We start from the raw sequence: 22,625 nt of genomic DNA, 5'->3' as shown, positions 1-22,625 counted from the left end.
TATTGATGACACATCCACATAGTATGTTACTTTGCTCTTGTTTCAATGATTCCATAGAAGGTAAGAAAGAAGACATGAAGGTCGTTCACACAACCAAGCTTACCCAGCCTGGGGAGGGCTGGTGGGGGGAGGCAGGAGGATTCTTGCCTTCTCCCACATGACCAGCGCCACTCCTGGGCTTCCCAGCACCACGTGCCTATCCAACCAGCATGCAATCGCTCCATGGGCGGCGAGGGAGTGGGGGGAAAGCAAGCTGCAGCTTCCCCACATCCTACAATGCACTGCACGAGGAGTGTGGTGCACTGGAGGATTTCCCTGCTGCCGGGTGCTCTTGCCACCCAGCTCTATGGACGCTCAGGCTGCAGGCAGTGCAAGCATTCACACAACTGGGGAGTGGGGTAGAAGGGCATGCTTGTGCCCTTCTATCTCACTATTAGGCTGGGTACAATATCTGGGCTACCCCAGTGCAAAGCTCCAGGAGCAGGACTGAGCCCGGCATTCACACAACCAGCCCTACCCGGGTAGGGCTGGTCATGCGAATGACCTTATAGTATAGTGTAGACTTGCTTATGCCAGCATTATGACTTCTGCTTGTCTGGATTGCTGCCCATGCTGAGGCTAGAATTTCCCATTTCTGCACGGGTAATGAATGAATTTTCTTTGTATGGACTGGCCATAGGTACTTGGAGAACCAGATGTTGCTGAGTGGTGGCTCAGTCTTTACAGAATATTCCCTCTGTACAGACATGCCATTTGTGTGACTTGCCATGATAAAGTGACGTAGCGACCTCAGAGCCGTAAAGAAATTAAATAGCACTAGTTGCAGTAGTAAAGTTTGAAAAGTGCTGGTTTAGCTACTCTTCGCTTATGGCTGCACCAGAACCCTTCTGTTACTATTTGGTTTTGGCTTCTCCCTAGTTGCCTTTCTGTGTCCCTCTATTGCTCTTCATGTATTTTTGATCCACATACTCTTACTGTCCTGGCCTGGCATTGGAAATTGCAGTTCTGATCATATGTCATTTAAAAAATATATACATTGAATGTGCACGCATGCACCACATATTTTTTCTGCTGTACAAAAAAGGAGGGGAAATCTGCTCTTTCATGCTTTTGGAATAAAGTAGGATATTGCAGGGTATCTATCCAAGCAAGTGCAGCTGATATTATGCTGAGATTAATGCCTGTTTATTGAAGTACTAATTTTTGTGCAGAAATCTCAGGAACTGAATACTAATAAGACAAGATATAGATGAGTTGTGGAATACAGAAGCTGTTCATGATACACTCAGGCACAAATCGCATGAAACAAAACCAATTAGTACAAATATACCTCATAGGCCAAACACTATTTTCATAAGAAACAAAACCATTGTATGTATTTGATCTTAAGATGTTACAAGGAAGATCAAATGAAATCAAAACTGGAAAACATAGTTTACACCTTAGTAAAATAAATTTGTGAGTAGGGATTTATTTTTTAGTCACTCATTCAAAATATCCAGACATTGACATTCTTCCAGAAGTATCCCAATCAGGTAACAAAAATAGCTTAAAACAATAATACAATGATCAAGGATTAAAATACAAACTCCAGTGTTTTAGAAAAATCAGCAAATTTGATTTAGCAAAATGAGAATGTTTTATGTGAACTTCAGTTTCATCATTTCTGATGAGTTTGCTTCTTAACAAAAGTCAAGTTTGGAGCCTGTTTGCCAAGATTCATTCATGCAAAGAAAAATATGATTCAATCCAGCAAGCATTGCTTCTTATTCTTCTTTTTGGTTCAATGAAAGCAGATTAATAGAGGTTGCACAATGGTAGTGATTGATGCTTTATGCCCATAAAACACGTGAAGTGATGACAACCAAAACATCTCCGGTACAAATTTAAAATTCATTAAATTAACAAGTGTCAACAGTTGAATTAAACAGTACCAGATTTGAAAATATTGGGAAATGTGGCAGTCCTTTAGGCTTGCAAAGTTTTCTAACAGAATGAAAATTTCAAGTGGCTGGTGTAAATTTGACCATCATAACCCATGATTGATTCGAGTAGAGAAATTTAAATTTAAAGCCTACGTGTTGTGGACTCTGGGAATTCGTGTGTGGTGATCTGGGAATTGTTTTGATCTTTTCACCAGCCAGTGAACGACACAGACTGAAATAAACTTTCTCTATGGACAAATTATTTCTCCAATCAACTAATCCTCATGTAGTTTTACACACTCTGAGGCATTTTTAAAGGCTACATACTGAGGCTCTTCACACGATTAGTGTGACGAGCCATAAAGGGGTTTGCAGGGAGAGCAGGTTTGACCCGCTCTCCCTGCAGATGATCACTAGGCCATTGCTGGGCAGGTGGATCACCCGCCCAGATGAACGGCAGCTTCGCTCGGGCGCTCCTGTGCCCAGCCATGGCTTGTCTGGCAGCTCTGGGGGTTGGGTGAAGGGAAGCGCCGCTGTGTGGCGCCCCACTCCCTGGAGCCCTAGTAATGCACCGTGCAAGTGCATGGTGCATTCTTGGGGTCCCCTTCGCCCCCTCCCCCAAGTGTGTCCACTGCGGCTGCAAGCAGCCATGGTAGGCACACGGCCAAAAAAAGGGGGTTAGCAGAGCGCTTGCTCTCCTAACCTCATTTAAGAGGGGAGGGCATTTAGGTGGGCTTGCCTCTGGAGGCCGCACAGCTCCCATTGCTGCACACGAGCAGCAGAAGCCAGGCTGGGCTCCCTTAGTCTGGCTTTTGCTGCTCATGTGAATCGCCTCACTGGCTTGGGCAAAATATTATTATTCCCCTCTTTAAGGCACCTGTTTCTGTTTTCTTTCTTTGGCCAGACAGCATTAGGGAGGGACTCCTTAAGTTGTTCCTGCATCATCAGCTCAAAAGCAATTTTGATTGCTTCCCTGAAATGCCACCATTAATGATAATCACAAATTATTTGCACAATTTTGAAGACATTTTGACATGAACTAAAGAAGCTGGTTGCTTTCTTTGTTCAGGTTCACCCCCACTTTCTATTATTTAACACCTGCTTTGAACTTCCTTTTGCTGTTAATGTTGTTAGCCCATTGACAAACTTTTTTCCCTCTTACATTTTTAACACAGTCTTCTTTACCTGATTAATTTCAGGATTACATTCTCAGTAGGCAGGATCCAGACTAAGTTAGTCATGGCTAAATCCCATTGGCTGCCATGATGTGCAGGTTAAGGCTCTGTGCAGGACTGCAGTGAAGCTGCAAGATAAGCCCTGATGCTTTAAAATCTGGTGACAGCAGAGGCAGCATTACCACATCTCTCCCTATTTGCAATAGTAGGGATAAATGCAGTAATGCTGTTTCTGCAGCCCTCAGATTTATTTTCATTTTAATTTTATTACAGAGAAGAAAGAAATTCCATCTCTTGAAATCAAAGCATACAAAGTTTTGCGCCAAAAATCAATAGTCAGGATAAAGTAAAAAGAGAAATTAAAAATAATAACAAGAAAGACAACTTCTGCCAACTGGATTTCAATCATGAAATCATAGATCACAGATCAAAACCAGATCTCAAAAACAAACAATGACCTTGATTAACATTATATTTTATGAAAGGTTCCCAAGTTATGAAAATTTCCCAAAAATTTGTTAAATAAAATAATGAAAATAAAAGTTAATAAAAAGGATTCTGAATAAAATAATAAAAATAAAAGTTAATAAAAAGGATTCTGATGAAGAGTTATTCACATACGCCGAAACTTTGGAAACAGAGGCATAGTCCCACAATTTAATAAACCAATCAGCTAAAGGGGAGATTATAGAAGAACGCCAATTGGCTGCATAAATAATCCTCGCTGCCGTGATCATATATAGAGACAATTCAGTATGCTTCACCAGAATATAAGGTTTTGTCAGACTTAAAAGAAAGATTTCTGGTAGAAGAGGAAATTTGATAGCTAAGATTTGCTCCATTTTATAATGTATTTGTTTCTAAAATGATTGGGCGTTATCAAATATCCACCACATATGATAAAACGTCCCTATGTGATGGTTACATTTCCAACACTCTTTGGGGAAACTGCTATCAATTTTATGAATGGTCATAGGAGTCACATACCACCAAAAAAAAATTTTATACCAATTCTCCTGCAAATTTTTGCTGAGGGTAAATTTAATAGCCCCCAGATTTTAAAGCATTGGGGCTTATCTTGCAGCTTCACTGCAGCCCCACGTGGAGTCTTACAGCTCGATCAGACTGCATGCCATAACAGCCACCAAAATTAATGGGTCTTAAGTTCCATGACTATCTTGGTCATAACTAGCTTGTTAGTTTCATGACTTAGCTCTCTCATTGATTTCGCTTAGTCATAACTCACTTAGTCTGGATCCTGCCCAATATGTCAGTAGAAATATGTACATACTGAAGTTGGGCACATGACCAAATGAGTGGGCAGGGCAGGGCAGGGCAGGGCGGGCTCCTGCCTGGCTCCCTGCACAGGAGCAATATTGCTCTCTCGGCTCTGATGCCCTCCCAACACACGATCGGTGTCACGGTGAGCAGCAGAGCAGGGAGCCAGAAATGAGATTTTCAATGAAACACCATGAATCCACTCTAATATGCTATCATAGAATCCACACTCAATAGTTCAGAAACAACAGAACCCTGTTACAGAACCCTGTACCCCATGGGACCCCATAGGCACCCCTGTCTGTCTACCACCCACCCCGCTTTTGTGCCCCTAGGTGCTCCACAATAGGGGATATGGACTGGTTCAGGTCCCATTATACTCTATGAGAAAAATAATTAAAAATATTTCAAATATTCATAAAAAATCATAGGGGTGTCTGATTGCTTCAGGGTTTCCATGGTTGTTGGCACCCATGGGTGCTCCACAATAAGGAATAATGGCCTGGTTCGAGTCCCATTATATCCTATGAGAATTTTTTTTTTCCAAAAATTCATTAAAAATCATACAAGTGTCCGATTGCTTTGGGGTTTGGGTGACAGGTACCCCTGAGTGCCAGCTACCATCCTACCAATTTTTGGGTGTCTGAACCAGTCCGAACTGGTCCGAACCGGTTCAGATCCGAACCGAACCAGGGGGTGTTTCGAACAAAACCGAACCACCTCCTCCTGGTTCGGACCTGGTTCAGATCCGAACTGAGCGAACCGGTTTTGTGCACATCCCTAGCCTGCACGCTCACCCTTACACCCAAGTTAAAGCCTGGGGTAAATTCCCGGGCTTGGGGCCAAGTCAGCGCCGGGTCCCAGCTCAATCCTGGCAGTGCACATGGGTAGCCAAGCCCAAGCTGACCTCCCAAGCCCGGGGTTGGATGCCTGTGTGAACAGCCTCACTGTGTTTGCTAGGAGGTGTTTCAAATACAGTTGTGCACTTCCCCAAGAGTTGGGGAAGTTCCAAGGATAGCACTACCCAATTCTTGGCTTCCTTTGGAAAAAGGATCACTGGAGACATATGGCATTTATGTAATAAGTGGCTTATCTACAAATATACAACCTGAGCTCCTAGTGGAGGCAATCAGCATGTGCACTCCTACAAATCGGTGGCAGTACATATCAGATTGAGAACATAAGGAGAGCCTTGCTGGATCTATCTAGTCCAGCACCCTGTTTCCCACAGTGGCCCATCAGATGCTGCTGGGATCCACAAACTAAGAGATGAAGGTATGCCCGTTCTCCTGCTGTTGGTATTTGGAGGCATCCTGCCTCTGAACCTGGAGAAAGCCTATAGCCATCAAGACTTGTAGCCATTGATAGACCTATCCTCTCATGAATTTGTCTAAGGTTCCCAGAGAGAGACCTTACACCCCATAAGGTTCTTTACTCAGAAACTAACTGCAGCCCCCTTACACTCAATAGCTTATATCAACCCCTCCCCATAACCCTTCTAGGCTCAAATGGCTTTCCACCTTCTAGAGCAGAGCTGCACAATTTGGGCCCCTCCAGTTGTTTTTGGACTATAGCTCCCATCATCCCCCCATCAGTGTTCAGTAGTCAGGGTTTATGGGAGTTGTAGTCCGACATCTGCAAAAGGGTGTAGTCCTGTTCTAGAGGAACCTCCCATCTCCCGTAAACAGCAACAAATATTTATATACCACTTCTCAACAAAAGTTTCCAAAGCGGTTTACATAGAGAAATAATAAATAAATAAGATGGATCCCTGTCCTCAAAGGGCTCGCAATCTAAAAGAAATGTAAGACAGACACCAGCAATAGTCACTGGAGGTACTGTGCTGGGGGTGGATAGGGCCAATTACTCTCCCCCTGCTAAATAAAGAGAATCACCACATTAAAAAGTTGCCTCTTTGCCCAGTTGGCAGGGGTAAAGAAGCATCATTGGATCATTAAGGGCCATTAGTTATTGTGTCAAATTCCAGATTCAGTTTAGGGCAAGACCATAGTTATAGGCCCCTTCACCAGGTATTAGACACCCATCACCCAATACTAAAGGGTGTTTTGACTGAAGAAGGTTACCTTTGGGGCAGTTTCAGATGTCCGTGTCTTAGTACTAGGGCCACATACTTTCAAGCACCGTGCAAGTTTAATCAAAAATTAGCCCCTCTGCATTTATTTATCTATATATTTAATTCTCCTGGGTGTGCCTTTGGAACGTGCGTCCCTGCAGCCCAGCTGATTGGCTGGGCTGCGGGGGCGCCTGATTGGTCCTGGTGCACCCAGGAGAATTGCCTGGCTGGGTGGCTGCGGAGGCAAGGCGGCGGGCCAGGCCGCGCCGCAGGCCAGGCGGCGGCGGCACTCGGGGCCCGGCCGCAGCGGCACTCTCGGGCCCGGCCGCGCCGGCGGCGGCACTACTAGGGGCGCAGATTCTATGCGCCCGGTCAGCTAGTTTATTTAAATTTTCTTAAACCGCATCCTTCAAAGGCTCTAGGCAGTGGACAACAACAATAACAATTGAAAAAAATTAAAGGGCAATCGCCTGACGAAACAGGTAGGTCTTAAGAAGGGCCTTAAAAGCAGTTAGGAAGGGGGCTGAATTAATCTGGGGTGGGGGGGAGTGTTCCAAAGAAGAGGGGTGGCCACAGAGAAGGCCCTCCTACGGGCCAAGGCACCATGCATTACACCAGGCCCCGGGACACTAAGGAGGGCCAGCTGAGAAGTCCTCACAGGACGGGATACAACTGGCCGAGAGAGGCAGTCCCGGAGATATTCAGGTGCTAAGCCCATAAGGGTTTTTTGTAGGTGAGAACCAGCACTTTGAATTGGACCCGGAAGCGAACAGGCAACAAGTGCAGTGAGCATAAATGAAATGTGACACTAACAAGTATAATTGAAACCACTGACTTGGATCCAGAAAAGTGTGCAATAGCTTCTACTTTTGCAAAGGGGCTTTTCAGCATCTTCCTGTGGGCAGCAACTCCCCTAGCACATGCATGCATATGCCCAAGGTCATGGGCCCTGTGGTGCAACACTTTGTGCGGTGTACTGGACAACAAAATCCCACCCCCATGTATATGGGGAAGCATTTTGCTAACATGCTATCTACATAGGCTTTTCTGGGGTTTAGCTCTTGTCAGAACTTCAATTTTATTTTATGCAACTGTTGGTTTTTTCATTAGAACTTTAAAAAAAATTCCTGGAAAACATAGGTGGATGGGAAGAAAAGGAAAAGTACAGAACAGGTACAAGTACAGAACAAGAACAAGTACAGAACAAGTCCCATCAACAAAGGACTTTGTAGGACTTCCATTTATTTCCATGATTTTGTCTGTTTTTGTATATGGTGACTTACAGAGTCACATAAGAAAAGCCTTAAGTTTTGTCAGATTTCAGTTATTTTAGCATAGTCTTAGTTTTATTACAGGTGCCTAATATTGTACTGTGCCATCGGTGCAGAGAGGCAACTTATACATTCCATGAATTAATGAGACACAGTCCTGTCCAATAAATTTAGATTGCCTAGAGCCATCTGGGTGAGGTGGTATAAAAATCTAATAAATAAATAAATAGTCATGTAACATGTAGTGTGGCCTGGAGGAATTAAGTCACGTGGTGAGTTGAAGTAGGGGAAATTTTCCACTCTTTCTGGGTACATCATTCTGCATAACACCGCAACAAAGTCCACTTTTCAGATGTAGAGACAGTGAACCATAGTGAAAGGCGGGTACAAAGTAACTGTGCATAGGAACATAGGAAGCTGCCATATACGGAGTAACCATTGGTCTATCTAGCTCAGTATTGTCTTCACAGACTGGCAGCGGCTTTTCCAAGGTTGCAGGCAGGAATCTCTCTCAGCCCTATCTTGGGGAAGCCAGGGAGGGAACTTGGAACCTTCTGCTCTTCCCAGAGCGGCTCCATCCCCTGAGGGGAATATCTTGCAGTGCTCACACATTAAGTCTCCCATACATATGCAACCAGGGCAGACCCTGCTTAGCTATGGGGACAAGTCATGCTTGCTACCACAAGACCAGCTCTATGGTATGGACTCAAAATAGTGAGGTGCAAGAAAAAAGCTCCATAGTTTTATTAGGGACACATGAGTGTAATGGATACGTGTGATTCCTTGTTGAGTTTTTTTTTTTTTTTTTTAAATCGCTAGCTCAAACTTCCAGAATTTGTTGTGGTTTGACTTCTAAGCAAAGTGTTTGATTAGCTAGAGTTTTCGGGAAATAATGGTGTTCACCAAATCCCTAGAACAAAAAGCCTTTGATTCAATGTGGTGGAACATGTTTGACTTTACCCTCTCAGGAGGCTTATTTCCTTGTGGTGAACTCTTTTTTCTTTCCCCTTTTTTTGGAGGTGTTGCTGTGGTATTCATGTCCAGGATGAACCCAAGCTATAAAATGTTGACATCAGGCTGAACAATCTCTTCTTCTGTGTACAATTGCTTTCTTTCTTTCATTCCTCCTTCTTGCTCCCTTGCTGAAAGCTCACAGGCTTTGTTCCAAAGATTGCAACCCAAGGTATATAACATTATAATACACAAGAGATCTGTTGATTTCATTGTACAAACTTCAGAGGAACATTTGTGCACTCTGCCTTTGACATCACATGCAAGACATTCTTCATTGGTCTGTTCAGTGCAATAAACAGACCTCTTGTATACAGCCATCTCCTTGAGGATTCCTCTTGGGTTTTGCACACAGAGAGTTAAGAGCCCTAGAATCCAGGATGTAGGATTTCAAGTTTTTCCGAGTGGAATAAAAAAAGAGAGGCTGCGATGCATACAAGGAAGGAAATGGCTCCATCCTGAACTGTGTGTGATACCTGGAGCTGAGCAAACATGCTATATGAGACAGCAAGCAGAGATATTTCATAACAAACTGAGCCGCCTGATGAAAGCTAAAAAATTAAAAGGAGAAATGCAGATCAGATTGAGCAGGTAAATCCCAGCGAAGCCTCTGGGCATTCATTAAGAGGATCCTAGGCGTTTCATAAAACATGCCGCATGGACACCATTTACTTGGCTCGAATGGGCTGTGAAGCACATTGGCAATTACAGCCTGTAACACCGGACACACTTTAGACTTTCTCCTTCAAGATGACAAGAGCAGTTGCATGTGCCAGAAAAGAAATGTCAAGCGGAGCAAAGAGAAACAAGAGCCAGGGAGGACATTGCCTGAGTTAAATTATGCTCATTAATTCAATTTGAGCCAGGAATGTGTGTAAATAAACCCTGGCAGCTGTAGCAGCTCTCGTTTCTGTGGGGCTTTTGCAGGAATGCAGAGGCCAGTGGACACGAAAACCTGGCTCACGTTGAGAAACTGCAGGCAGACAGCTACGCGACTGCAATCGCAGAGATAGTGGTTGCTGAAAAGATGCAGGGATCATTTTTAAAAACAGCTTGCAAACATAATGGCCAAGTGCCAGACAGACAGACAATGCCAGAATATTGGGACTGGCTCAGGCGAGATCTGGAAACATTAAACAGTACAATCAATTGCTTAATGCAGAGGTTTTCAAACTTGGGTCCCCAGATGTTGTCTGGGGGTGATGGGATTTGTAGTCCAACATCATCTGGTGACCAGTGTTCCCTGTTACAGGGATTCCCAGATGTGGTTGACTACAACCCTCAGCATCCTCAGCCAAAGGCCATTACAACTCGGGATGATGGAGGTTGTAGTCAACAAAATCTGTGAATCCCTGTTAGTGGGAACACTGCTGGTGACTCGCGTTGGAGAACCCTTGGTTTAATGAATTGATTGCCGTTTTAAAATATGATTTGAAAAGGAAATTTTAAATTCATTTTTATGGAGCCGAGGAGTGATCAGTTCTGACCAGGGTATTTGTAGCATGTTGGGTTAATTTATTTATATATTTACTTACTTACTTACTTACCAGATTGCCACAAAATGAGAATCACACATGGCACTAGAAAATGGCCACTGTGTGACAAATTAGCATTCATTCTGCTGTGATGTGTGTTCCAGAAATACATGATGTGGTGTCATCATATTGCGTTTTCCATGCGTTCACTTTATATCATTGGCTGCAGCTGACCAGGGCAGGGAAACCCATGATATAATGATATTACTTTATGTGATTCTATAACTAAACCTTATAGGGAGGAAAATGGACTCTACACAGAACTGACATTCAGATGGCAACTCTACATTCATTGTCATATCTAGTCCTACCCATGGCAATTAACACAGGGGGAAATGCTCCAACATAGCTGATTCTGTGGCCTTTCCTAATAATTTTGTCTTCTCGCTCCTCCCTTTATCCATCGTGTGGCAATCTGAATGCTTTCCAACTTGTCAACATGCTTTTTAGACAACAGCGCTTATACGAAACACACTGAGCAAGATGGTTTATTCCATTTATTCCATTCCATATGAACTGGAATGGTATTACTGCTTTCCCTTGAGATAGTGGTGATGATACTGAATTTCTCCACTCAATCTTTCAAGATCTGTGTGGAGGGAGCCATAACATGGCTGGAAAGGGACATCTTTGGAATGCTGGAACGCTGCAGAGCTCCAAACCAAGTACAAGCAGTATGAATACTGGAGAGGGCTCCTGCAGTTTTCCTAGATGTAGGTCTTAAATTCATGTCAGATGCTTTGGCAATACGAAAGCACTTCTTTGGCTATTCTCTGGCCAGCGAGAGACACAAAACATAAAGTTAGAACAAAGATGTCTTTGGGGACTCTTTGCTACAATTCAGGGTGTGGCTTTCTTAAGTGAATCTATTCTATATTTTGAAGAGGTTTTTTTGTGTATTTGTGCAACAAGAAAGTCATACATCCTGATGACCTACAGATACCAAATTTTGCATAAACAATACTGCCACTTTAAGTCGCTGAATCCACTACTTTTTACACCAGAATATGTTGGTAGAAAGCTGCAAATAACCTTTTTAAAAAACAAAAAGCTACACAAGACTTTGCCCAGTCAGTAATGGGCCTCACCTACTAGTCCCATATATTTGGAGCCAGTGCACTTATAATGCTTTCAGCCCTTTACATGTACAGGATTGTGGGAACCACTGGGCTTGCAGGTGAGCCCGATGCTCCCAAGGCAGCTAGCCTGCCTAATTACCCCTCCCCTTAGATGAGGTTAACAGAGCAAGTGCTCCATTAACCTCATCTTTTTGCTCATGTGTCTCTGTGGCGTGCAGAGACACACGAGTAGACCCCCCTGACTGGGGGGCTGCAAGCAGCCGCTCAGGGGTCTCTCCAGGCTCCTTCCAGGGGCCACGCTGCCCCCGCATCCCCGACCGGCTCCATGACGGAGCCGGCAGTTGTGTGGGTGGCCAATTCAGCCTCCCAGGGCTGCCATTTGATCATCTGTGGGGAGAGTAGTCTAAGCCCACTCTCCCCGCAGAACCCCCTCCGGCACTTCACACCGATCATGTGAAGTGCCTCAAAGTCTCCTTTGATTATGTTTACAGTTTATGTCAGAACTAAACTTTACCATGGTTAACACTTACCAGGGTACTATCAATCAGGGTTTTGAAATCAGCTGTAAAACCTGGTTAGAGATAACCATGATCAGGGCTGGTATCAGATCAGCATGGTTAGTCAGCTCTTGAGGGCCCAAGGCCTTCAGAAGGACTCACTGGTGATCCCTGAGACCACTTCTGTGCCCATAATCTTCATATAGTGGTGGCAGAGTGACCCACCCAGGTAGAAGAGGACCCATGGAGGGCAGTTTGCTTAGGGCCCCCTGGAACCTGAGCTGGCCCTGACTATAATTAAGAAAGCAGTAGCCATTGAGTCTGTATAGGCTCTTGGTGGAGCTGTAATAAAGATGAAAAAGTAATTGAGGTTGGTATGATTAATTACCTACTTGGCTTGAATTTGGGAATGGAGTTTTATTTGGCTGAACTTGTTAAATGTTGTTAAATGTTGTCAGTTTGAATTATTCTAATACCAGCCTTTGATATTGTGCCAGCCATGATTTTGTCTCACAAAATTGTCATACATGCACTGTCATGAAAGTAGTATTAAATGACTTCTGGGGTGGGTGGGGGGCATGCAAAAAAATCTGAATTTGCAGTGTTGGTGAGGAAATTGTTAATTTTGATGATCTATATTTTCTTCCATGACAAACATTCTTACAAGTAAAGATAGCTTTTTTCATATTATCAAGCATTTATGGATTCTAACTTTTCTGCAGCGTTGTTGTTGTTGGTTTAGAGGGCAATTCAGCCGGGAGCCAGAGAACAGCAGAAGACTGTGCCGTCCCTAGCAGCAACTGATTGAATTTCATAAGGCTGCTGAGCAGCTCTGCTCGAAATTCAGTAATTGCTTGTGTTTTACTCTCTCTTCGTCCGGTAGGAATATAACAGCAGCTGCAGTAAAGCTTCTCCTGGCTCACTGATACTTCACCATCAGTGCACAGAGTTTTAGATGTTAATATGGATTGGTTCCATCCAGATTGGCTCCACACAGGACCTCTGGGACTGACAACATGCCATGCCTATTCACAAAAACAGAGGGCAAGAGGCCAATCAGTGGAAATGCCAATGGAGTTTTGCAGAACAAAGCTTCATCGCCAGCTCGCCACTCAACTGGCATCTTGACATTATTATTATTTTTCAGTGAATTCAGATGAGGGTCAGTATTCAGAAGGGTGCTGCAGATGCAACTGGGCTTCTATCTTGGAGAGACCACAAAAGGCTTGATTCTCCTTGAGGATGAAAGGTGTAGAATCCAGAGGAAAGAGCTGCGGTTTGCAAGGACAAGACAGTGGAGTTGAGGAATATTAATGGTTTAATTAATGAGGCAGATATTTTTTACAGAGAGGCAAGTGCAGTCTGCCTTCAGTGCTCTTGCTCCTGGCTGTTTGTTAGCCCCGCCTCTAATACAGAACTGGAATAAAAGTAACTAAAGCACCATTCAAAAGCTGGCCTGGATCAATGAGTGGATTAACCAAAAATTCCACAAAAGACTGCTATTATTTTTTCAAAGAAAATACTCTTGCCTAGCACCAACTAGAGACCAGGATAAACAGCGATAGTTTCATGGTCCTTATGAAGTCTTGTATTAAATAAGTAAAAGCTACCGTAGTAATATTTTCAGCAGTGGTGGCTCAAAACCAGTGTTCCTGTAGGAGACTGCAGTGGCCTTTAGCTGGGAATTATGGGAGTTGTAGTCAACATCTGGGAATCCCTGTTCTAGGGAACACTGCTCAAAACCTCTGTGAACTTGAGGCAAGGTGCCAAATGTTGTCCCCCTTTGTGACACACTCATCCCCCTTTCTTAAAAGCAGGAGCAGAAGGACACCTTGCCACCTCACTGGCACCTCTTTCATCTGCTGCCTGGGGCAACCTCCTCTCCTCTCCTCACCTCACCTTGTGGAAGTGCTGCCCCAGTTCTGAGCGACCCCATTTCCACCTCACAAATGGCTATTCAAAGATAGGAGACTGGCTGAGAATCAAATGCTATTGAATTGGTCTTGTGTAGCGCCTTATTTTGGACCCAGTACAGGGGCCATGTGAATATCTATATACATGCATTAAGTTGCCTCCTACTGAGTCAGACCACTGATCCATTATGCTCAGCATTGTCTGACTGGCAGCAGCTCTCCAGAGCTTCATACAAAGATTTTCCTCCTGGCGATACCAGGGATTGAACCAGGGCCTTCTGCTTGCTGAGCATGTGCTCTACTATTGAGCTAAGGAAGGGCCCTCCCTGGTTCAAATGAGATGTCTCACAATACCCTTGTAAAGGCACTCATTATTTACTCATACTCATTAGCCATCTTATTTGTTATTTCTCTTTGTAAACCGCCCTGAGCCATTTTTGGAAGGGCGGTATAGAAATCGAATTATTATTATTTATTATTATTATTCATGTTTGGCAGTATGAGCTACTGGCTGAAATCATGTTGAAATGTATGGCTGCCCATTCACAAAACTGCAACTTCCTAGTTGCCCATTAAGCCACCATTAAAATGTGTAGTCTTTGAATAGACACATGTGTAAATAATTTGGCCCAATTCAAATGATGCTTTCCATGGTCAAGTGTACCATGGTTAATCACGCTCCTGTTTGTCATGACATCCAGACTTGGAAACTGTGGTTTAAGCATTCCCTACAAAACAAACCCAAATCAAACCATGGTTTGCAATCCTGGTTTGTAAGAAGCATTTAAGCCCCGGGTATTCTACCTACCTATCTATCTGAAAGTCACTGTAAGGCACCATGGACTTACAAACAAGGAAGTCTTATATGAAGTGGAGTGCATGAGCAGAGGAGGGCAGCAGGATACTCAAGCTCATCCCTGATGCAGCAAGCCATGATCTGGACCAGGCCCTTAATCTTAGTCTTTCCTCACTAACCTTTTGCAGTTCTTGCCTCACTAACATTTTGGAGTTATTTGAGAGTGTCAACAGGCATGTAGATAAAGGTGATCAGGTTGGCATAATATACTTGCACTTCCAAAAAACTTTTGAGAGTTCCCCACCAAAGGCTCTTGAGTAAATTTAGTAGTCATGGGATAAGGGGACAGGTTCATATGTGGATCGGTAACTGGTTGAAGGAAAGGAAACAGAGGGTAGGAATTAATGGACAGTTTTCATAATGGAAGGAAGGAAGAAGTGGGGTGCCCCAGGGATCTGTACTGGGACCACTGCTCTTTAACTTATTCATAAATAATCTAGATGTCGAGGTAAGCAGCGAAGTGGCCAAGTTTGCAGATGATACTAAACTATTTAGGGTAGTGAAATCCACATCAGATTGTGAGAAGCTACAAAAAGATCTCTCCAAACTGGGGAAGTGGGCAACAAAATGGCAAATGCGGTTCAGTGTAAGCAAGTGTAAAGTGATACATATGAGGGGAGGGGGGAACCCAGCTTCAAATATACGCTGATGGGATCTGAGCTGTAGGTGACCGTCCAGAAGAGAGATCTTGGGGTCGTGGTGGACAGCTCGTTGAAAGTGTCGACTCAATGTGCAGCAGCTGTGAAAAAGGCTAATTCCATGCTAGGAATCATTAGGAAGCGGGTTGAAAATAAAAATCTAATATTATAATGCCCTTATACGAATCTATGATGTGGCCACTCTGGAGTACTGCATGCAGCTTTAGTCACCGTATCTTAAGAAGGATATTGTCGAACTGGAAAAAGGTTCAGAAGAGGGCAACCAAAATGATCAGGGGCCTGGAGCACCTTCCTTATGAGGCTAGGCTACAGCATCTGGGGCTCTTTACCTTGGGATAGAGGCAAATAAGGGAACACATGATTGAGGTGTATAAAATTATGCATGGAGTGGACAGGGTGGACAGAAATTATGCATGGAGTAGACAGGTTGGTCCTATTTTTTTCTCCCTTTCTCACAACACTAGAACCAGGGGTTACCCCAAGAAACTGAAGGAAATTTAGAACCGACAAGAGGAAATACTTTTTCACACAGCGCATAATCTATGGAATTCTTTGCCATGGGATGTGGTGATGGCCACCAGTTCTGTTGGCTTTAAAGGGGGCTTAGACAAATTCATGGCGGACAGTTCTATAAATGGCTGCTAGTCTGGTGGCTGTGGGCCACCTCCAGCCTCAGAGGCACGATGCCCCTCATTACCAGTTGCAAGAGAGCAACAGCAGGAGAGAGCTGGCATTCAAGAAACACAGACCCAAAGGCTTCTTTGACATGCAGATCTAGTATTTATTTATGTACGACATTTATATATCCCACTCTTCCTCCAAGGAGCAGTGTACATGGTTATGTTTATCCTCACTACAACCCTGTGAGGTAGGTAAGGCTAAAGGGTAAGTGACTGGCCCAGAGTCACCCTGTGAGCTTCATGGCTAAGTTGAGATTTCAGCATGGGTCTCCCTAGTCCTAGTCCAACACGTTGACCACCATACCACTCTGGCTTGTAGCAGTGGTGCTCTTTGGACTGGACTTTTTTAAGCAGTTGTTACCTCGTTATTTTCTCCCTTCATCTCAAACTACTTATAGGGGATATAGCAGCAAAACAACTGTAATGTCTTCTCATGCCAGAGGTCTATTGAAAATACCCCTTGCATGAACAGATATTATAGTTGCCTTAGGTTTGTTTTTTCTGTGTAAGGAAATTTGATGGGGGCTGGCTTTATAATGAAGTAAACTGAGGCGCGCACACACACACACACACACACACACACACACACACACCGATAACCTGCCAGAGGAGGCAATCACACTATAAATCTCTCTCTGTGCTGCTGCCTTTTCAAAAATGCAATCAGGTAGGGGACTCTGGGACAAACTCAGGGGGAGGAGCTGGTGGCAGCAGTGCTCCCCCTCTTCTTGGCCAATGGAGGAGGCAGAAGTTCCTCCCCCTTCTCTTACCTTCCAAGTGGGAGGGGGAGGAGTAAGAGGAGAAGGAGGAGCTGCTATCATTGCTCTGCCTTCCTCTCCATCCCATTGGCCAGATCTGAAGGTGGGAGGGAGCAATCTATTGGCTAACCAGCCTTTCACTGCCACCTGTCCACCACCACAGCCTTCCCGCCATAGCCTCCACATGGACCCCGTTCAGGAGAGGGAGGATGATCAGGGGGAAGAGCAACACAGGCAGAATGGGACAGAGGGGTGTGGAACTGCCCCAGGCTGCAGAATGGCTTGGGCCAGTCCTGCCATTTGAGTGATCTAATTTATTTAGCTTGAAAACCAATTTGATTTTCACTTAATGGCAGAACAGAAATTCCTTAAATAAATAACAGATTAATCAGGGTGAGTTCACACGTACATGTCCATCACTGGATGACTAGAATGGCAAGTGATAAATCTGTCTTTGCCTCCTGAACTGAGGCAACCCTTGCCTGGGCTTCAGTAGCGGAACATAAATGTAAATAGGCTGATACTATGCTTCCCCAACAATAATGGTTTTCTGGTGAAGATGGAAGGCACGTGCATCATGGAGGTTGGATCTACTAAAGACTATTAGTCTTGATTGCTCTGTGCCACCTCCAGACTCAGAGGCAGGATGCCTCTAAATACCAATTGCAGGGGATTAACAGGAGAGAGGGCGTGCCCTCACCTCTTGCCTGTGGGCTTCTCAGAGGCATCTGGTGGGCTACTAGGAAAAAAGGGTGCTGGACTAGATAGGTCTTGGGCCCAGAGGCGTAACTAGGGAAAACGGCGCCCGGGGCAAGCACTGAAATGGCGCCCCCCGCGCCCCCCCAACATACTACATTATACTTAGGTTTTTCCTCACAAGCGCCCACCGCCGCCGCCAAGCCAGGCCACTGACTGGCCACCAGGTGCCAGCAAAGCAATGGGGGGGGCGTGGGCGGTGCGGAAGGGACTGCTCATGGGGGAGGGGGCACCGACGCGCTCCCTTGACTGCTGCAGCGCTGCTGCACTGAGCAGGAAACATTTGTATTAACAAAAAATTAAAAAAAATAAAGAAATTTTTTTTGTCATGCCGGCGCCCCCCACGTGACCAGAAAAGATGGTGCCCGGGGCACGTGCCCCCCCTGCCCCCCCTATAGTTACGCCTCTGCTTGGGCCTGATCCGGCATGGCTGTTCTTATGTTCTTTGTAGGCCTATATCTGCATTTATTTTGTCCCATTTCCACAACTCTTACAGCAAGGCTGCTCAACTTCGGCTCTCCAGCAGATTTTGGCCCAGTGGCACACCTAGGTAGTATTGGTGCTCAGACCGCTCCCACCACGAGCCCCCCCCCAGCCATGAGGCCCATCCAAAAACTGCTTTGGGGGCCTCCTGCTGCCACCCCATGCCCGCCCCGCCACTGCCCTGCTGTGCCGAACCTCTGCCCCCCCCCCAATTTCAGCCGCCATGTGCACGTCCGAGGGGTAGCGGCTGGGGGGCAGGGTGAGCCGAGCAGGCCTCCCCCCCCATGGCAGAACAGAGTGACCGCTGGGTCTGTCTGTCTGGCCCAGTGGCTCTTGAGAACTGCAAGGTGCTCCAGCGTGCCTGCGCAGTTGAAATAGATTGTCGCAAGCCCATGGGCTTCTGATGCTCTATTTCAACTGCACTGGCATGTTGAAGCACCTCACAGTTCTCAAGAACCACTGGGACAGACGGACAGTCTCGGCAGCTGCTGCATCTGCAGCCTCTGCTTCAGCTGTGGGGAGGGCTGCTCGGTTCACCCCCTGGCCGCCATCCCTCTGTTATGAAATTGGAGGTTTGGTGCAGCAGGGCAGAGGTGGGTGCAGGGTGGCAGCAGGAGCCCCCACCCCGGCCATTTGGAGGTCCCCCAGACCTTGGAGGCCACAGACCAGGGCCCCAAGGTCTGGGGATAAGAATGCCTCTGTGTACAACTCCCATAATTCCTGGCCATCGGCTACCGTGGCTGGGGATTATGGGAATTGTAGTCCAAAAACAGCTGGGTGGCCCTAAGTTGAGTAGGCCTGGGTTAGAGCGTGAACTGCCTCTACTGAAAAGAGGTCTGTATTTTAGGAGATAAGAAAGTTTTGCTGTGGTGGTTACTTGACTCTTTCATCAATCAGTTCATATATTACTAGTGGAACGTAGGAAAATGCCTTATACTAAATCAGATCAGAGAGATGCCCTCTCTGATGCTGTTCCTCCCCTGCAACTGATATTTAGAGGCATCTTGCCTCTGAGGCTGGAGGTGGCCTATAGTGCTACTCAGACTAGAAGCCATTGATAGAAATGACCATCTCCATGAAATTGTCTAAGCCTCTTTTAAAGCCATCCAAGCTAGTAGCCATCAAACAGAAAAGGCAGATAATTCTAAGGGCACATCAAAGCATTACATGGGCTGATTCACACATATCAATGTTGCTTGATGGGCCTGATCCATCAGGGCTGTTCTTGTGTTCTTTGTAGGCCTATGTTTGCATTTGTTTCTTTTCCCTGCTCACCTGCTACTTTTACTTCCACTTTGTGTATCGTGTGTGTGTATGAAATGTTCCACACATTTCCCCCCCCCCAGTACAATAGGCTTCTGAAGCATTACAATCTGTCCCACTCCATTCCATTTTTCTTGCTCCTAAAAGTCAGCAGGAGATAGGGCAAGGAATGACTCTTAAACCGTGTGTGTTTCTGTGTCTGTGTCTGTGTCTGTGTCTTTCTCTTCCTTCCTCCCACATGGGCTTCTTACAGAGCACTGAGGCTATGAGGACAGGTGATTAAATCCTTGCTTTCTACCAACAGTCTGTGCAAACCAAAGCAGTTAATTGAACAACCTCGGATCTCGTGGAAAAAAGGTTCTGCTGCCCTGGACTGTTTAATACATATCCCAGCAGGGGTTTCAAAGGCTCACTGGGGGTCGTGGGGGGAGTCACTTTTAAATTCAGTGAAAAGTCCTGGAGCAACAGAAAGGCACTGAAGGGCATTTTCCAAAGTGCCCTTCATTAATGAGTGCCTGTGCAGCTAAGGAGAGTTGCTGTATCCCAGGTGAAACTTTGACCTAAAGCCAACACCACAGGGAAACCGCCACACCAAACAATGCAGTAGAGCCTTTTTCTGTCCTTTATATTTAACATTTTCTTTTTGCTACCAAAGGGGCTCCACTAGGACAAGAGTCATGGCCTCATTGAAAAGGATTTTATCAGAGTGGAATATATTACTGAATGCAAACCATGTTTTTTACTCCTACCTACAGTTGGTCTTCTGCATTGCCTGCTATAAGACAGACTTCTAAATATTTTTGCATAGTATTACTGTTTGCATACTGAATATTGAGCTGAAGTTTGACTTTTAAAATCTATGCAGGCATTATAGAGATAAGGTTTCTGTCTGCTGGCAACCATGTAAAATATTCAGGCATGTCTCCATCAATGCCCTTCGTTGATTCATTATCCCCAGGTGGGCAGACTTAAGGCTTCCAGGAGCTCCCTTCCTTCCTTCCTTCCGTCCTTCCTTGGAGAAGGAACTGGCTTGTGGGGGTCACAGCAGAGGCAGAGCAGTTTGTACAAAAATTTACATCCACAGAATAAGGAATCTTAATATCAAACCCCCTGAATTTCTGGAGAGTTTTGCTGCAAGATGTATGTGGAGCAAGAGAGTCTGTTTTGTGGAAGAAACTTGAGAAAAATTAATGGGAGATAAAAGTAAACACAACCCTGAGTACTCTAAGAGAGAGATTAAAAATGACTCAGCCATGCCCCAACTCAACTAGCCAATCAGATCTGCAGTATTGGCTAGAAGGGAAGGGATGGAGAAGCAAGTCCAAACACCTGGAAACCTAGTTCAGGTGAGCCCAAGAGCTACCAGTAGCTCCTAAGTTATCTAACACCCACCATTTCCAGTCCTGAAGATTTTCTCCCACTCTTTGTAAGTGTATAAATGTCCTAGGATGTGACTCTAGGCACCCAAGTCTGTGTGCACAGAAAAGGAATTTGCACAGGTGTGTGATTGTGTGGGAAGCAGCAGCTGGGTAGGAGAGCTTCATCCTACCAGCTTCTGCTTTGCAGACAATCACTTCCTTCCCCTCCGACCAGTGGTGTAGGGGGATCCTGGTGGCCCCTGTCCAGATTGCCTCCCCCAACCACGCCCCGTGTCTGATGTCAGGCTTGTTTTTGAGATGTTTCAGCCAGCACTGGGCTCCCAACCTGGCCAGGGACACCTCTCCCTGCCTTTGCAAGCAGGGAGAATCCATCCCGGCCATGCTGCAAAATCAATTTTACTTCCAAATGGGGCATGCACCCCCATTTGCTAATGTGGGCATGCCCCCATGCCTGACATCAGACTCTGGGGCGTGGCTGAGGCAACAGGCATGGCCCCTGGAGCATAGTGGCCTGGGTTCTTTGAACCTGTTCACTCAATGGCTGCTATGCCCCTGCCTCCAACCTTAAATCGCAGATGTTCGGCAAATAAGAGTGTGCTTAGCTCCTGATTCCTGAGCGGAAAACAGTAGTGTGCTTAGCTCCTGGTTGTGTGAACAAGCCTTATAGTTCCCATCATCCATGACCAGAGGCGTTCTTACCCCCAGACCATGGGGCCCCGTCCATGGCCTCCAAGGTCCAGTGGGGCCTCTAAAAGCCCAGGGGGGCCTCCTTCGGCCACCCCACACCCGCCCTGCTGCTGCCCTGTGGCACCGAACTGCAGCGCCGAAAACTTCAATAATTCTAGCCGCCATGTTTGCAGCTGGGGTGTGGAGAGTGTGGGAGTGAGCTGAGCAGGCCTCCCCTACCCCCGTGGTGGTGGCATCGGGTGGAGCGGGAGTGGCCGCTGGGCCTGACCACTTGGCCCAGTGGCCCTGACCCTTCGGCCCAGTGGCCCTGACCTTTCGGCCCAGTGGCCCTTGAGAACTGCAAGGTGCTCCAGCATGCCTGTGCAGTTGGAATATAGTCACAAGCCTATGACATCAGGGTTTGCGACACTCTGAGCTGGGTCTCACGATCAGTGAGACCCGGTTCCTGAGAGTGCGCGGGGAGAGCGGGCTAAGCCTGCTCTCCCTGCACATGGGCGGGGAGGGAGTCCTGGGCTGCCGTATCCACCGCCCACATGATTTCCGGCTCCGTGACGGAGCCGGCGGGGGCTGGGGAGCTCAGGGGCCACGCGGCCCCTGGAAGCTCCAGTATGCCCTGCACGAGCACGCAGGGCATACTGGGGAGACCCCGGAGCCGGGAGGTGGCTTTTCACCTCCCCTCTGGGGGTCTGCTCATGAGTAGCCACAGCGCAGAGCGGCGGCACAGCTACTCACGATCAAGCAGCCTGGGTTTGCAGAGCGCTCGCTCCGCAAACCCGGGCTAAGGGGAGGGCTACTAAAGCAGGCTAGCCGCTCGTAAACCACTGGGCTCGCCTTCGAGCCCGGTGGTATACACGATCAGGCAAAATCGGGCTAGGCTCCCCTAACCCGATTTTGCCTGATCGTGAGAATAGCCCCTCTATTCCAACTGCGAAGGTGTGCTGAAGCGCCTTGCTGACCATTTGGCCCAGCGGCCGCTCCCACTCCACCCACCCCTGCCACTCCCACTGCAGGGGTGGGGGAGGCCTGCTCAGCTCACACACAGCCCACACACCCCTGCCATGCACATGGCAACTGGAATTATTGAAGTTTTCAGTGCCACAGTAAACTTTTTTTAAACTCACGCGGGGCCTTCCAAAGCCCTTCTGGTCCGGGCAACAAAATTACCTAGGTGTGCCCCTGTCGCTGACTAGTGGATACTGTGGCTGGGGGTTACGGGAGCTATAGTCCAACAACAGCTGAAGTTGTGCACCCCTGGTGTAGAGGACCATCACCAGTGACAAGCCAGCAGCTCTTTAGGGAAGCTTGTTGCTATTATTGATCATTTCATTGAGGAATGCCCAATAAGG

At 46.3% G+C, this 22,625-nt stretch overlaps 1 protein-coding gene across 14 annotated transcripts in view; it reads left to right on the top strand.

The window, feature by feature from the left end:
• The window catches only part of ATP8A2 (ATPase phospholipid transporting 8A2), a 595,211-nt gene that overhangs the window by 447,892 nt on the left and 124,694 nt on the right, over positions 1 to 22,625 (top strand). Inside the window, exon 34 of one of the 14 annotated variants that reach the window (XM_053308088.1) lies at positions 12,993 to 13,010. The exons of the other annotated variants lie outside the window; for them this stretch is intronic. Coding sequence (XP_053164063.1) covers positions 12,993 to 12,995 — 3 coding nt within the window. The 3' untranslated portion in view covers positions 12,996 to 13,010. Of the gene's footprint in view, positions 1 to 12,992; positions 13,011 to 22,625 lie in introns of those variants that run through there. 14 annotated transcript variants of the gene reach the window in all.

This window comes from Hemicordylus capensis, chromosome 3 (genome assembly GCF_027244095.1).
Source record: "Hemicordylus capensis ecotype Gifberg chromosome 3, rHemCap1.1.pri, whole genome shotgun sequence".
NCBI classification, from domain to species: Eukaryota; Metazoa; Chordata; class Lepidosauria; order Squamata; family Cordylidae; genus Hemicordylus; species Hemicordylus capensis.
This window is presented reverse-complemented; position numbering and strand designations above follow the sequence as displayed.